This window comes from Mastigoproctus giganteus, chromosome 4, assembly GCF_048544385.1.
Source record: "Mastigoproctus giganteus isolate SK-2022 chromosome 4, ASM4854438v1, whole genome shotgun sequence".
Lineage (NCBI taxonomy): Eukaryota > Metazoa > Arthropoda > Arachnida > Uropygi > Thelyphonidae > Mastigoproctus > Mastigoproctus giganteus.
In genome coordinates this window covers 192,026,391-192,044,386 of record NC_143578.1, presented here as the reverse complement: position 1 = coordinate 192,044,386, position 17,996 = coordinate 192,026,391, and the positions used below count along the sequence as shown (strand labels likewise).

The window sequence follows — 17,996 nt, the reverse complement described above, 5'->3', positions numbered from 1 at the left end:
GCTGACAAATGGGATACAACTGTAATTTTAGGTAAGAACACATGCATAGAGAAAATTCCACAGGTTCTTTCAGATGACAACACATACTAGATAGACATTACATATACAGTTTCAAGACTAAAGAACCAATTAGACATTATTCTTAGGAAACTTAGAGCAAACAAAGAGATTAATTTACACGCTACAAAATATAGGTATTAGGAGCAACATCCTACCACATTTGTTTGATATTGTTAAGCTACGCAAAACAGGTTACCCATTATGACCTATTGTTTCATATAAGAAATCAGCTTTTGCTAATCTATCATCATTCCTCATCAAGACAATCTCACCACTAATGAAGTTTTCAGAATTCAGGGTATATAATACCAACCAAGTGTTTGAGAATTTCAACAGCGTTACCATTTCAGATAATGACACGCTCGCATCATATCACGTTTTTCTTTATACCAACGTAAACATAGATTACACGCTGACTATCAATCTGTTAAACAATGGACACCACACTACAAATCGCACAAAACTTAGTATCAATAATATCATAGAATTGACTTCCATCTTAATTAAAGCAAGCTATTTTTGGTTTAAAGATGAACTTATGAACAGATTTATGGACTTCCAATGGGATTGGGAATTTCAGCTCTCCTTTCTGTAATCTATCTGGCGAGCATTGAAAGTCAGATACTGCAACCAGTCCAGTCCAGAATGGAACTATTTATATGATACACTGATGGCATATTATTAATCAGCAAATAAAAACATTATTGAGAACTTCCTAACTAATTTTAATTCTATACACAATAGACTTAAGTACTTAGAACTGGAAGAAGATAATAACGTAAGTTTTCTTAATTTAACCATATACAAAAGTGGCAAATAGACTCAGAACCAAAATTACATTTTCATTCCCACCATCTATAACACAAAGAAATCTGTATTGTACAACCAAATATACAACCCTGTAAAATATAGTCATTCTCAAGAAGACTTAGCAACAGAGCTACAATACTTGACAAAAACGTTTACTGCCAGGAAGTACCCCAAACAGTTGATCCAAAACACCATATCAGCAATAAAAAATAACATCAATAATCCTCACAGCAATAGTATTAGTAAAGACTATACACAATGCACCAAGATTATTCTCCCATATCACAGCCAGTTTGCAAGACAGCTATGTAACGTTTTTGCAGCCACAAATATTACATTAATATTTTCTTCTTATAATAAATTGGGAGCCTCCTTCAGTAATTATAAGAAGACTCGCAAATATAAAATACAAGACATCAACAACGTAATATATCTTATAATATGTCAACAAGATTGCAATGCCTGTTACATAGGTAGCACCACAATGAGATAGGGGTTGTCTAAAATGACAAACACGAGGGTATACTATCATTACAATAGTTTTAAAACCAACCAATCAGGCACTGAACTCACACAACATGTACAGTTACATAATCATAGCCTGTTAATTGATTCCCCTATTACCCTAATTAAATTCCAATTATAGGATACTCCAATATGAAGCAACATATGAAGCAGAATAGCAACAGAATGGTTTTGGCATAATACATCACTGGAAATATTAAACACGAGATTACTGGCTGGTCTTTCAACAATATGGAGCCTTGCACACTTTAAATTCCCATTCCCACATGTTTAGCATGATGCACCAAGGGATGCTAGAATTACTATATAGATCTTACCTTCACTTGCACTATTTAGCCAACTGATGATGAACATATTGAAAGTCTTTTGTTTGGACTCTGGGCTTCTATATCAGCGGTTTTAGTTTCTTCTCATTTACACAGTAATTTATGAATGACAACTGGAGGGAAAAAGGGGTGCACTTCTTCCTGTGAGCATATCTTAATTATTAACTATTAATGTAATTTTTAAAACTTTTACTTTTTCTTATGAAGATAAGCAAAAGTTTTTATGATGTCAAAAAGTTATAAATATGGATTAAGAGGTGAGTACTGGATGAATTAAGCTTTCGCTATAAATTAATTTTAACTGCTTGTAAATAATCTATAGTAAGATTTATGTCTCCACCTGGTCTTGCAGTAAACTACTCTCGAACAATCCTGCCAACATGGCATGGTACATTGTCCTGCTGGAACATACCCATGCTGTCCAAGAAGACAATCACTATGAAGGAGTGTATCTGATCAGCCAAAATGGATAAGTAGTTTTTTGCATTCAGAGTGCAGTCAACGGGTATGAAGGGAAGAAATTCCTAGAAAAACATTTCCCATCGATGAGATGCAAGTGCCTGCCACACAAAGCAGCGGGAGATTGTTGCTCTGTCCACTCTTAGAATATTAACTACAGCACTCCATAAACAGCCCCACAAGATTCAGTTTCCACAACATTGTCACGCTTCAACCAGTACCCAACAATCATTCCTTTTTTTTCGAAGTCTGTCAAATCACATCCCTTGCCCGTTGACCAAGAACTTGGTATGAACAGCATGCCACGAACCTGCAGTATCTCAGCATGAGATACTGCAAGTAGTCAATGTTTTAACTGGACTGAATATAACTTAATAGCCACAGAATCAGTTAGATAAATAAACATGTACATTTTGAATAATGAAAAATAAATACTAAACTGCCATAAAAAAAGTTAATGCTACAATTAATATACAGGGTGATTCACTACCAGTGCGACAAACTTGCAGGAGGTGTAGGGGGCACAAAGACGAATCGGAATCACATAGCATTGCAGGGTCCGAAATGCCTTCGTCATGCGGTAGAGGACGTTGAACGGGAGGTCGCGTGAACAGCGATCCCGCTGGAAGTCAGCATTTGAGAACCAGTTCCCAAGGCAGTAGGATGGACAAGTATTCAAATGTTGAACTGGCCGACATGCACCTCACGTATGGAGCTGCGGACTGTAACGGGCGCGCCGTTCTGCGCTTGTACCAGGAACGTTTCCTGCACAGCGTGCTCCTCATCATACGATTTTCGCACGTGTGCACAGAAGGTTACGTGAGACTGGTTGTTTCACGAGAGGTACCATGAATCAAGAGCGAATGAGTAGGACGCCAGACAACGAGGAGAATGTCCAGCGTCTTGCAGAAGGCAATCCGAGTACGAGTACTCGAGCGATAGGCCAACGATTGGGTATTTCCCAATCCACTGTATGGAGGATGCTGTCAACAAACCAAATGAGTTCATACCATCTGCAACGCATCCAATCATTGGAGCCTGCGGATTATCCACTCCGGCGTCGCAAATGCTGACTTCCAGTAGGATCGCTGTTCACGTGACCTCCCGTTCAACGTCCTCTACCGCATGACGAAGGCATTTCGGACCCTGCAATGCTATGTGATTCCGATTCGTCTTTGTGCCCCCTACACCTCCTGCAAGTTTGTTGCACTGGTAGTGAATCACCCTGTATATTTTGGGTTTTGGTTTTAACTAAATTTAAAATTTAAATTTGGTTAAACCTTTTAAATAAATGCTGGACTCATAAACAGGTATAAATTGGATTCATATTCATAAATAAAAAAATTACTTGTGTCAACTCCTAGAAAGTATATCTGACTCAAGAAAATTTTGAAAGATCCCGATTTCATTATAGTACAGTGGATTCTGGTTATTTGGGCCACCGGTTAATTGGGACAGCCGTTTATTTGGGGCAAATCTTAAAAAACAGAAACCAATCGAGAAAATAGCCAGGGTTTACTTCGCTTAATTGGGACAGCATGCAGTTTAATGGGGGCAGGAGACCGCAGCACTGGAGAGTATTCTACGATTGTCTCCGATGGTACCACGTGGTTTGGTTGAAATTCTGGAGGTCACAACCATAAAACAATTAGCAGTCACCTGTTTATTGGGCTTTTCTGTTAGTGAAATCTATCATAAACAGACAGTAAACTCGAACTTACTGAATTTGCGATAATACCGACAGCTGGAATTCTGTGGGTTATTATGGTGAAATGTGTTTACACTTCCATGAAATCTTCAATCATGTAAAAAAATTAATTTTCAGATCTTCTCTTCATTCCTATTTTTAAAGCTTTGTAACTCATTACTCCATTCTCACTTGCGCGTATTGTGCTACTTGCAATTTGTGTGTGCTATGTACTTTGTTATTGACGCTTATCTTTTTACTGTTTTAAATTTTAACCTCCCCCAACCCACAAATGTCAGTGAACAGAAATGTCAACTAGTTCGTATGTACATATTACAGTACATATTAATTATTCCGATTATCACATACTTTCTTCCGATTTTCACGTATCATTTAATTTTTTAATTGGTGAGGAAATAAAGGGTAAATTTGTGCTTGATATATGTTTTTATAGCCTGTGGACAATATTCCTCCTATTTTCGCTAATTAGAATCACTGTTTAATAGAATTAAAATTCAATTCACAAACATGATCACAATGACCGGCGCTTACTGAACATCATATAGTAAACGGTACTTTACTATGGCGAGTTCATCGTAACGTGATTTGATTGCAGAGTGAACTAATTGTAAAAGGGGGGGGGGGGATACATTGTATTTTTAACTATTTACGTGAAACTTAGGATAATTGGGGCAGCTGCTTAATCGGGCCAAAATTCACCCTATGTGTCCCAAATAACCGGAATGGACTGTTTGAATAAATAATTCAAAACTTATCTTGGCCACTAGTCTTACTAAACCTTTTACCAATCTTGTACTAATTCTTCAGCATAAAACCTATTTAGGAAATTCTGACCCCTGCCAAAAAAATTCAGTATCAGGATTACCACATAACTGATTGTGAGCTTTTTATTTCCTAGCTTTATTATATAGCAAATTACAGAACTCTGAGATCCATTATCATATGCATTTGTCAAACACAGACAATAATTACACTATAACCATGATAAAGCACAGTTCACATGTACTAACAAAAAACTGTTAGTATGAGATATAGGTGATTTTTATATAGTCACTGACGGAACATGGAATGGATCAACTAATATTTGTATTAATTATGATTAAAAATTTTAATTTTTTTCCTTATTGGGAAGCAATTAAGTTCCTAATATATATATATAAATAATGTGTGGTTTGTAAAATAGATAGTGTCTGTGAAAATGGAAATGAAGAGTACAAACAGTGCTTGAACAAAGAGAAGTTTAAGGGATAGTCGAAAGTGTAGTGGTTAAACATGTAAAAAAATTTGAAAAACCTAGTACAAAAATAAACTGGGACTGAGGAAGCAAAAAAAAATAAAAACAAAAAAAAAAATAAATAACAAAGAAATAAGTAAGCAAATAACACTATATTCAGATATGGAAGGGCAATTTTAGCAAGAGGTCGAATCAGGGGATGGCAAATATGCAAAATCTGAATATAGTAGATGAAAATATGATACATAGTCAGAAAATTCATCAGGGGACTACTCCTGACCATGTATTGGGCACTGCATTTCCAAACTTAAAGGGGGGGGGGAAGCAAATATGCGGCCTTTATCGTAATACTAGTAGACAAGGTAGTCCCTACACAGTGTAAAAATAAAGTTAATAATGTAAATTAAAATAAATTTACAAAAGTATAATGTGAAATATAATACAAATGTGATGTGCAGAAGGGGTGAAAGGTAATTAAATTAATATGGATGAAAATTTAAATTCAAATATAAAGCAGAGAAATTTTAAAGAAAAAGTGTGGACAAGCAAATGGTATAGGGAATGGTAAAATTCTCGGGGAGAGGAAGGGAAGAAAAAGATGGTCAAAAGAAGGCGAAAATAGCGTAGGTTTGAGGATAGATGGAGCATTCGTATCACCCTCATATTGCACTAATAGTTCTACAAATGGGAAACAAATAGAAAAAGACAGGATAAAGATAAAGTGTAGAAAAAGTCATTAAAAATACTGAACTTAATGGGTGTGTAAGGCCCAACCTTAAAGAAAGGGTTCTGGTATAAGCAAGGGTTAGTAAAAATGGATGTTAATACCATAGGCTTGTAGAGAAGAAGGGAAATCGAAACCAAAACTAAAAGTGGTAGTTACCCGGAGTCATTAAGTCGAGCGGACAGACGTACACAGCCAGGGTGCAAAATGGGGAAACAATGACAAATCACAGAGTTATATAGATTTAGAGAAACAGATAGGGATGATCTCTATCATTGAAGGGGAAAAAAAAAAAAAAAGTCGGACAGATGGCCTAAAAACATGAAATGCCAGACAAAAGGCCACAGACATACCAATATGTGAAGGAACATGTAAAACAAGAATAATTCGGAACTACAGGAGATAAAATTCTGGTAAAATGTAGATGATCAGAGAACAGGGTTTATAGATCACAGCTCCAAACTTCCAAGATGATAAATCACTTCCCTTCCTTTATATGATAGCCAAATTCCACAAACAACCGGTAGGTTTCAGATTCATAACCAGTTCCAAAAATAGTGGCTGCTACCTACCCACAAGCAATTCTTCAGACAGCTAAAAACAATCTTCAGCAATCTTACTACTACCTGGATTATTAACAATAACCAATCTGTTTTAAACATTTTTAGATCGATTCTCACTATAACTAGTATTGAAACTTTTGATTTCACCAATCTGTTCACTTCCATCCCACTTATCCTACCGGTGTTTGTGCTAAAACAATTGTTCAACAAATACCATGAGAAACTTAATATCCACAAGAGTACTTGGGACAACCTCGTCAATCTTTACACACTCAATAATTTTATTTTCGATGGCAAGCATGCATACAAACAAATAACTGGAGTTCCCATGGGTTTGCAAATTTCCAGCCTTATCTCTAACTTGTTTTTACACTACTATGAGGAATTATTTTTTACTAGCAATCCCAATCATAAATTTTTAGCTTTCCGGTATGTTGATGACATCTTAGTTTTAAATTCCAACTTTGAACGCTTAGCTGCAGATATTTACCCCTCTGAACTTAAACTCAATAAAGAAAATGTCGATAATTGCACAGCCAACTTCCTTGATCTGAAAATTACATTCTGCAATGATGCAGTTCCTCATCTTATTGACATTTATGACAAAAGAAACTATTTTAAATTTCAGGTCATTTACCTCACAAATTGGCAATCTAATATTTCCAATAAAATTCACAAAAATACTATTTGTATTCAAGCTATCAGATTAGCCAACATATGCAGCAATGATATCCTTTTCAGCAAAGCAATAAAAGTTTTTTATAACAAGCTTTTAAATAATAATATACCTCCCTTTTTCATCAAATACTGTTTCAGTATAGTTTCTTCTAAAATTAAAAATAAATTCAATTTCGATTTACTTGGCACCTGTCTGTGTTAAAGGTATTGTACAGTTGTATATTATTTGGTGGGATTTCCACTACTTAGTAATCACTGTTCATGACTTCCGTTTAAGGTTCTTTCTCGGAATGAGATTACTGTTGCTTTACTCTCTAAGATTTTTCACATGTTTAATTTGAATTTGTCCTTTCTACTTTTTGGAATCCTGTCTTTTTATTCCTGGACTTAAGTATGTTTCTTCCCTGATTACAATTGCTAGGTTTGGCACTTTGCTTCTCTGACACTGGTCTCAGATCTACGGTCTGTATGGTAGCCTTGCATCATTTAACAAGGCCTTTTATTTGGTGGAATAAAATTTTATCAATGGATATGAAAATTCTTCTTCTTCAAGATTCTCAATTCTGTTTCCATCAATAGTGTTTTCACCTGCCGGATTTTTTGTCATGCTCTTCAATGGATTCACTAAACCTTCAATCAACCTCAGTTTTGCCAAACTGTGCTTTTCTCTTTCTACAGAGTTTATCATCTTGGAAGTTTGGAGCCATGATCTATAAACCCTGTTCTCTGATCATCTAAATTTTATCTCCTGTAGTTTGGAATTATTCTTGTTCTACATATTCCTTCACATACTGGTATGTCTGCAGCCTTTTGTCTGGCATTTCATGTTTTTAGGCCATCTGTCCTACTTTTTTTTCCCCCCTTCAATGATAGAGGTCATCCCTATCTGTTTCTCTAAATCTATATAACTCAGTGATTTTTCATTGTTTCCCCCTTTTGCACCCTGCTGTGTACGTCTGTCCGCTCGACTTAATGACTCCAGGTAACTACCACTTTTAGTTTTGGTTTCGATTTCCCTTCCTCTCTACAAGCCTATGGTATTAACATCCATTTTTACTAATGCTTGCTTAAACCAGAACCTTTTCTTTAAGGTTGGGCTTTACACACCCAGTAAGTTCAGTATTTTTAAAGGACTTTTTCTACACTTTTTATCTTTATACTGTCTTTATTTTTTCCCATTCGTAGAACTATTAGTGCAATACAAGGGTGATACGAATGCTCCATCTATCCTCAACCCTATGCTATTTTTGCCTTCTTTTGGCCATCTTTTTCTTCCCTTCCCCTCCCCAAGAATTTTATCATTCCCTATACCATTTGCTTATCCACACTTTTTCTTTAAAATTTCTCTGCTTTATATTTGAATTTTAATTTTCAATCACATTAATTTAATTACTTTCACCCCTTCCGCACTTCACATTTGTATTATATTTCACATTATACTTTTGTAAATTTATTTTCATTTATATTATTAACTTTATTTTTATACTGTGTAGGGACTACCTTGTCTACTAATATTATGATTAAGGCCGCATATTTGCTTCCCCCCTTTTCTGATACTACAGACAAGTTTGAAAATGCAGTGCCAGATACTTGGTCAGGAGTAGTCCCCCTGATGAATTTTCTGACTATGTATCATATTTTCATCTACTATATTAAGTTTTGCATATTTGCCATCCCCTGATTCGACCTCTTGCTAAAATTGCCCTCCTATATCTGAATATAGTGTTATTTACTTACTTATTTCTTTGTTATAGGAGGGCAATCTACGTTCACATGTGAGGAATGTTATAAGGATGGGGATACCAGAAGTGTATCATATTCTAACAGGGTGCTAAATGATTTGTGACAACTGAGCAAAACGTGGAAGAGAAATTGTTGAAGCTAAATATAAAAAAGGGAGCAACGGAAGGTGGGATCTATCCAATCATATTCAGGGAGGCAGAAAAAAAGAGATAAGCAAACTCATGGCCATAAATATAAGAGTATCCTTAGATTCAGGCGATGCTACCTACAGAGAAGAATGCAAATGTCAAACAACGTTAACTACAAAATTGCATTTTCTTTCTGCGATAACTTTAGTTATACTTTATACAAATAACAATGCATATCATGTCATAGAACTGTATCTCTCTCTAGTATTTTACAAATTAGCTTAGGCTGTTAGAACATTTCTGGTAAAAAAAGAAAATGTTTCAGGTAACAGTTTTATGTTGCTAGAGCTCTCTAAGTCTCTAAAGAAGAAATCTGCTTTAAGAAAAGTTTAAGAGAAAGTTGAAACTACTCTACAGCATTTAAGAAACAGATCAGAATTTTTAAAGGAAAGAACACTAAGATCAGGTAAGTTTACCTTTCTGTTAGAAAGTGGTTAGATGACTCAATTTTTTTTTTTTTTATTGTCAATTTTTTGTAGAACTATGTTCTAAGAAAATGCCTGTATGCTAGACTAATGTCTAGCATGCACAATCCCACAATCCTTCAAGGTTATATTCTGGTTTTATGTACCTTACATAGCCAAGAAGTGCATAACATTATTATTTTATTTATTTATTATTATTTTTTTTGTAAAAAATTCTATATCAGATAATATATGTATATATACATTTGAAAAAGGCACCTCTGTAGCCAGGTGGGAAGGAGCAGCAGTGCGTAGCACACGCTTCTTGATTAGACCGGGGTTCGAGCCTGTCTCCACCAAATACGGAGGATGCGGAAAGGTCAGGGGAATGACCACTGCATTCCCAGAGCAATATGGCCTTAGTTGCTAATGCTCCTAAAAACCAAATAACAAACAACAAACATTTGAAAAAAAATGAATTTGTGTTTGGTCAATTATTTGAATGTTGGTTTGCTTATTCACTATTTAAGGCAGAAATATACACTGTGCCCACTTTATTGGGTACACCTACCTAGCGGTGTTGAGCCTCCTTCAGGCTTCAAAACAGCCTGAATTCATCTAGACATGGATTGAACAAGATGCTGAAAACTTTGTGCGCAGGAATGGAGTACCATGCAGACATGAGTGTGTCACGCAGTTCCTTGAGATTCGACGGAGGTGTAGGCCTGCAGCAAACAGCCCTTTCCAGCTCATCCCAAAGATGTTCAATAGGATCGAGATCTGCAGACTGAGCAGGCCACTGCAGCAAAGAAAAGTTATTGTCATGTTCCTGGAACCATTCCATAGTGATTCGGGCGTTGTGCACCAGCACATTATCCTGCTGTAAGTAACCATCTGACTGAGGATAAACTGTCAACATGAACGGATGCACTTCGTAAGCAACGATGTTTAGATACGATGTGGCATTCAGACATGAATATATGAGTATCAGTCAACCCAATGTGTGCCAAGAAAACATTCCCCCACACCATAACATTGGCCCCACCACCTTGCACAGTAGTCGTCAGACATGACGGGTCCATGGATTCATGTTTTCACCAAATTCTGAGCCTTCTATCAACATGGTGCACCAGGACCTTCGATTCATCAGACCAAGCAACTGTTTTCCAATCCTCAATAGTCCAGTGCTGGCGTTGCTGTGCCCACAGGAGGCATGCTCTCTTGTTCTTCATTAATAACAAAGGCACGTGATGTGGCCGTTGGCTGTTGTAGCCCATTCGCGACAAAGTGTGACTAGTGGTCTGTTGCGATATTTTGTTCTGTGCACCAAGGTTGTATTCTATTCTGACGTGGTGTATGACATTGTGGCCCGTCAGTTTGCTTGCACAATTCTAGCCATCCTCTTCTGACCTCTCTCATCAACAAGCGATTTCTTTCCACAGGAGGGCCATTCAGAGGATGTTTTCTGTTCATTGCACCATTCTCGATACACTCTTGAAACTGTGGTGTGTGAAAAGTTCAGAACTGCCGTTTCAGAGATGCTTTGCCCAGGTCGTCTTGCATCTACGACCATGCCATGTTCGAAGTCCGTTAGATCACTCCTTTTCCCATTCTTGCTACAGTTTGTATGCTTAACTGATACTAGAAAGGTTGTTCTGATGCAATTATATCCACAACTGTGGTCATGTGACTTGCAACGTTGTGGGACAGCCCATTTGTGTGCACAGCAGGGGTGTACCAAATAAAGTGGCAGCACAGTGTATATTAAGGTTATCAAAGAGTTGAGCTCTAGACTTGTGTATGGACATGGAAAAAGCAAAATACAGTTACAGTTAAAGCATACCATGAGAATTCTTTCAGTCTTATTTTTTGTGTTATAGAAATTTTTTACATTAAAATGTTAAATGTAGCTGATATAGATAAAGCTCAATCACACCATTTCTTTCATCAAAAGCTGAAGGGAAGAAAAATTGTCAAACCAGTGTGAAGGTAGGATCATCTGCAATGACATATCACTAGGAAAATCATGATTAAGTAAATATAAGAGATACATTAGGGATGTAAAAAGCCAAAGGATAAAAAATTAAGTTTGTTATATAGTAATACTAACAAATTTGAAATTTTGATTAAATCAGTTAATGTCGACATAACCGAACTAACAGAGACATGGTTCCGTCCAAAGAGAGAGAGAGAGAGAGAGAGAATTAAAGATTTTATTATGGTGATATAGCATGTATGTTCGGGAGAGAGAGAGAGAGAGAGAGAGAGAGAGAGAGAGATGGTCCAAGGGGAGGAGAAGCATGCAGCTTATGAAGAGCTCTCTGAAAGTGGTCAGACTGTATCTAGCCAGATCAAACTCAGATGGATGTCGAGTCTGTGTAGTGCAAGATGACATGCAGTAAAGAGAAGATGACAGTCAGAACATCCTTAAGTGTATGACACAAATCTCTACAGGCAATGTTAATGGGCAGTCAAGTGTAACTGCTTCGTTATGGGAGATTTCGATCTATTTCTTTGAAACTGTGGACAAGCAATTCTTCATGACAAACAGATATTTGGTTCAAACATTTAGAATTGTAACTCAGCTTATAAATGTCTTAAAAACATAAAAGTATGTTTATTACATACTTTCCAATGGCAGAATAAATTAGTAAACAAAAATTATGTAGGAAATTCTGATTTTAAATATTTAAAATTGAGCACACAAAATATTGATTTTAAAATGAAACATATGTTTCATTAGTATCTACTACTTGTAATAATCTATTATTAAATAAAATAATTCCCACATACCAACTTATGTTCTGAAATTCTCTGTAAGCCTACTCTCACTTTATCATGTGTAATTTCTCCAACTCCATATTCTTTAACAACAGTGTCCACATTCCACATCTCTGCCTATGAAAGAGCAAAAATAAAATACTGTAAAAGCAAAGTTAAATATGTAAAATCTAATAACCAGAATTTTAATGTTTTGCTAAACTAACAATTTATAACCCAATTTGCACTGTGGTATGCCATTAGTTAAAACATTAATCAAATAATATAGAGATATCTGATTCAAACACTGCAACTGTTCAATATTTCTCCCTAATAATATTAAACAGAAATTATTTTTTTTGTTTGTTTGTATGCTCAAAGAAACTGCACTTACAAGAACATCATATTTCAGTGGGAACTTTCCCACAACACAGTCACATGTGGCAATAAAGTATTTCCTCAGTGATCAAAAGAACAGTCATCATTTTCCCTTTTTGGAAGTGGAAGATGCAAAAATTGCTGATCAAATCACATTCTTCAATATATCAAGAAATAAAGATCTCAGTGAATATATGTGGAACATGTCTGAAGAACTGGGTTTAGATTTTCACATGCTGGGATAACATTTAAAAGAAACAAAACAAATGCTTTATTCAAGAAAAAACCACAAACTCAAATTAGAGCATTATTTAAGATAGAAAGATGTGAAGACAATATGCATATATGCTAATGCACCTAAAAATGAATTAGTCCTACAATTTAAAATACAAATACTACACTAAACACAATAACATTACAATCTTTCCAGTTACTACAGCAATATACATTACATAAAATTTATGAAATACTACAATATTAATTATGCTGTACATCTACAGAACCACACAAAATAAAATATTCAAGAATTGTACTTATCCTCCAGCTGTTTACAAACCTTCGACAACAACAACAACGTTGCAAATTCCATGGTAGTTGACTTCACTAAATGGCTAATTTTACTTTAACTTTCTAAATATTTCGATAAACACAAAAATAAACAAATCTCCATAATTAAAGCATTTAAAACTACTCCTTTACTACAGATTATAATGTTTGTTAAGCAAAAATTCTCCAAACTAACACAAAAAAGGCCATAAATTTACAAATAAGCTAATGAACTTCTGCCACAGAATAGCCTATAATGTTGAGCAACCATGTCAAAATAAGAAAAAAATATTTCAAAGCATCTATGTACAAAATTTGCATTAAAATTTTTTAAAATTCGACAAAAAAAAATTTTACTCCATAGGTCACATAACAGAAAACTTTCTAGTGTGAGCATGCACCAATTCGGTGGACTTGCTCCTGAAAGGGGGTCAAAATGGAAGATTGAAATGAAAATAATTAAGAGAATAAGTAAAGCAGCACAGGAAGTTGGTTAAATTAGTTGGGGGGGGGGGAACTAATCCAAATATTAAGTGACCTGTTTATTATTAATTATATGGTGCAAGTAAATCTAAGGCTTATGCTGCACCAGCCAAAAAAATATATATTCCTGAGTGAGAGAGAGAAAGAGAGAGAGAGAGAGAGAGAGAGAGAGAGACAAAAGTAGGAGTTTCCGAAAAGTAAGATAACACATTTTTTCTCTTGATGATGTTTAATAATGCGAAGTTGAAATTACACACCAAGAAATAAGTGAACATGCACTACTCCAGAAAGTCTCCAGTTTTATTGATGCACTTGTCCCAATGATGGATCAGTTTATCAATACCAGTACTGAAGAAGTCCATGCCCACATGCAGTAACCAACTCATCGCACTACCTAATGAACTTCCTCATCCAGGGTGAAATGCTTTACTGAAAGGTGTTTTTTCAGAGGGCCAAACAAATGGAAGTCTGAAGGTGCTAAGTCTGGGATGTGGGGAGGGGGGGGTTGTAACAGTGTTTCCCAACGATTACGGCGCAATCACTCATGAGTGGTGTGGGCAATGAGTGGAGCTGCATTGTTGCGCAACAAAATCATGCTGCTTGTCAGAAGTTCTGGTCGTTTGTGTCGAATGTTGGCTTTAAGTTTTTCCAACGTTGCACAGTAAAGCTGTGCTTTGATTGTTCCTCCCTTCAGCAAGAAATCCACCAACAGAAAACCTTGACGATCCCGAAACACTGTGGCATTGACTTTTCAGACACTGGGAACAGTTTTAAATTTTTTGCGCACAGGAGATTGTGGATGTTTCCAGGTCATAAGAGTTTTGTTTGCTCTCAGGGGGAAAAGTGATGAACCCACCTTTTATCTGCGGTGACTATGCCAGCGAAAAAATCCTCTCCTTCATCTCTGTATCGTAACAGGTTCTCTAGACACATCCCCATGCGTTTTGCTTTGTCCTCCTCTGACAATTGTCAGGGCATGCAGTGACAGCACACCTTTCGAAAGCCAAGGACATTGTGAACAATTTCGTGAACAGTCGACTTCATCATCAGCCATTTTCAATCCACTGCAGAACGAAGGCCTCTCCAGCAACTTTCCAGTTCCTTCTGTTTTGTGCAATAGATTTCCATTTAGTACCCACAAACTCACGAATTTCATCTATCCATCTCTGCCATTGTCTTCCAGGTTTTCTTCTAGTTCCTCTTGGGTACCATTCTGTTATTTTCTTAGTCCATCTGTCATCATGTCTTCGAGCTATGTGTCCTGCCCAAAACCATTTTAGTCCTTTAGTTTTGATAAGATATCCTTTACTTGAGTTTGCTGCCTAATCCATGTGTTTCTCTTCTTATCTAACAGACTTATTTCCAATATAATTCGTTCCATTCTTCGCTGTGTAGTTCTTAGCTTCTCTTCCATTCTTTTGGTGAGTACCCAAGTTTCACTTCCATAAGTCATGGTGGGGAGTATACATTGATTCATTATTTTATATTTCAGACAAACTGGGATATTGCTCTTCAGTATGTGACTATATTTCCTGAATGCTGTCCATCCAAAATTTATCCTTCTCTTGACTTCCAGCCATTTATCATTATTACAGCTAATAACTTGTCCCAGATAAGTATATGACTCCACCTTTTCAATTACTGCTCCTTCAACCATTATGTCCCTTTCTGTGGCATACCTGTACATATTGTGTCCTTGCCAAACTCCTTTCTCAACTTTAAATTTCCTACTGTCTTTGGCTAGTCTAATAAACGAGGTAGCTTTCTCATATATTTTCTTCAAAATCATAATATATGGGGTATATATGCCTTGTCTTTCCAGTGCCCGAAACATTGCCTTATGTTGTATGGAGTCAAATGCTTTTTCATAATCCACAAATGCCAGGCATAATGGTGTTTTATATTCATTTGCTTTCTCCATTAGCTTGATATTACATGAAGGTGATCCATAATTGAGAATCCTGTCCTAAAGCCAGCTTGCTCTTTCGGTTGATTCTCATCAAGTATTCTTTCTATCTGTTAGTAATGACCCTTGTGAACAACTTGTAGATGTGGGATAACAAGCTAATTGGTCTATAATTTCCAATTTCTGATTTATCTCCTTTCTTATGCAGCAAAACAATGATTGCATTATTCCACTGCTTAGGCGTCACACCTTTTCTAATGCACTTTGTGAAGAGCCTTGCCAGTTTTTGTGTTATGTCTCTTCCTCCCAATTTTAACAACTCTATAGTAACTACATCTTCCCCCGGGGCTTTCTGATTCTTCATTTTCTTCAATGCATGTTCTACCTCATCAGGAAAAATATCGGGCATGTCGTATGTGTTGCTAATTTGCAATCCATCTTCCCCACTGCTGGCATCACTCCCTCGCTCCTTGTATAATTCTCTATAGTAGTCTTCTGCTATTTGAATTATGCCTTCTCTGCTATTTGAATTATGCCTTCTCTGCTATTCATAAGTACACCATCGCATTTCTTCGGTTTCAGTATCATTTGTCTTTCTGTATTACTGCTCATGGCTGCTGATTTAAGTCCTTTGTTTTTCCTTAATGCTTATTCTACTTTTCTTGTGTTAAATCTTCTTATGTCCTCTCTGAGTCTCTTTCTAATGGCTTTGCATAACTCAGTATACTCAATTTTCTCCTTGTCAGTGTTTATCTTGCTCTTCATTTGTTGACTTCGGTTCATCATAACAAGTGTTTCTTGACAAATTTTTTCTTCTTTGGATTTCTTTTTCCCTATAGGTTTCTTGGGCTTTATCACTTTCAGAAAGTTGTAATATTCCTCGTCGATATCTTGGTCCTGAGCAGTCTGCAGAAGCTCAAACCTGTTCTTAAGTTCCAGTACATACTGCTTTTTCTCCTCTTCTGTTATCTCAAAGACCTCTGTATTATTTACTCGAGTCAGTTTTTTCCTTTCCTACATCTATTTCAAGTGTACATCTTACCCTTCTGTGATCGCTTCCAACATTTACCTTATTCAGGATGGTAACATCATTCACAATATATCTTCTGTTAGTGAGGATTAAGTCGATTTCATTAGTTGTTAATCCATTTGGACTCTTCCATGTCCACTTTCTGTTCACCCTTTTCTTGAAAAAAAGTGTTCATTACTGACAATCCTTGAGATTCTGCAAATTCCACAAGTCTTTCACCTCTTTCATTTCTTTCACCAATTCCAAAATTTCCTATAGTTCCCCTTTCTGCACTGTTTTGTCTTTTTCCAACCTTAGCATTGAAGTTCCCCATAATAATACTGTAGTGGGTTTTCTGCTTATCTAGAAGACTCAATTTCGGTGTACATTTCTTCAACCTCTTCATCATCATGGCTCGATGTTGGTGCATAAATCATTATAACCTTTAGCTTATACCTCTTAGAAATCCTGATTATTAGTCTTGACACCCTTGGTGATGTACTTTTGAATTCCAAAATGTTGTTTTTTAAATCTTTATAGACTAGAAAACCAACTCCACCTTCACTTCCTTCACTTCTTTCACTGTTTCCATTGGTGTACAGCAGATTTCCACTTGATAAACTTATAAATGATTCATTTCTTTTTCTTGTTTCAGCCAAACCTATGATATTCCAATTCACATTTTCTAATTCATTTTCCAGCTCTAATATCCTGTCTTCACTGATGAGTGATCTTACGTTGTAACTGGCCAAGTTCGGTTTCCGTTCGTGGCAGCCTGGTTGTACCCAGAGATTCTTAGCACCCTCTGCTTCCAACTCTGATCCTCTCGCTGTCGTAAGAGGGAGAGTGAAAGCCGCTGGCGCTGTCATATGCTGGAGGGTTTGGTCTTTTCCTCTTCATGCTGACCAGGCGTCTTGAAGAGAACAACTCTACACGTTCGTTGCCACCTAAGTGACGTAACAGGGCTTACCATCGAGAAGGTGTGCATGAGTGGATTTTAGGGAGGCAGGCCAACCGGACTTCTCCTAAATCTTCTGTAATAGAAAGTCAGTGTTTTAGACTGAGTGTCTGATAACACACAGACTACCTCCCCTCTAAACAGTCGACTTACTCACATTCAACTATTTGTGCAATTTCACACAGTTTCACTTGCCTGTTTTCAAGAACAATGCCCTTAATGCACGAAATATTGTCTGCTGTCTTCCTCGATGTCAATCTTCAATGTCAACATGGCCCATTTTAAATTCATTGCACCCAAAACAACAATCCTGCTTCTTTTTCATCACCTTTTCACCATACACAGCAACCAGTTCATGGTGAATGTCACTTGGTGAAGACTTGCAAAAAGTGGGGATAACTTCACAAACACCTGTTTTGGACCACACTCGCATGGCAGCCGCCATTTTGCAACTGGAATCTATAGTGAGGTGACAGTACCGCAACACTGCACTGGCGGTCTTTTTGAACATTATTAACGGGTCTATCTGTCCAC

General features: G+C 36.5%; 1 protein-coding gene across 1 annotated transcript in view; it reads right to left on the bottom strand.

Annotated features, from left to right (window-relative positions):
- Window positions 1–17,996, bottom strand: part of Ge-1 (Enhancer of mRNA-decapping protein 4 homolog Ge-1) — a 527,075-nt gene that overhangs the window by 381,745 nt on the left and 127,334 nt on the right. Inside the window, exon 7 of the mRNA XM_090372439.1 lies at window positions 12,216–12,320. Coding sequence (XP_090228565.1) covers window positions 12,216–12,320 — 105 coding nt within the window. The remainder of the gene's footprint in view (window positions 1–12,215; window positions 12,321–17,996) is intronic.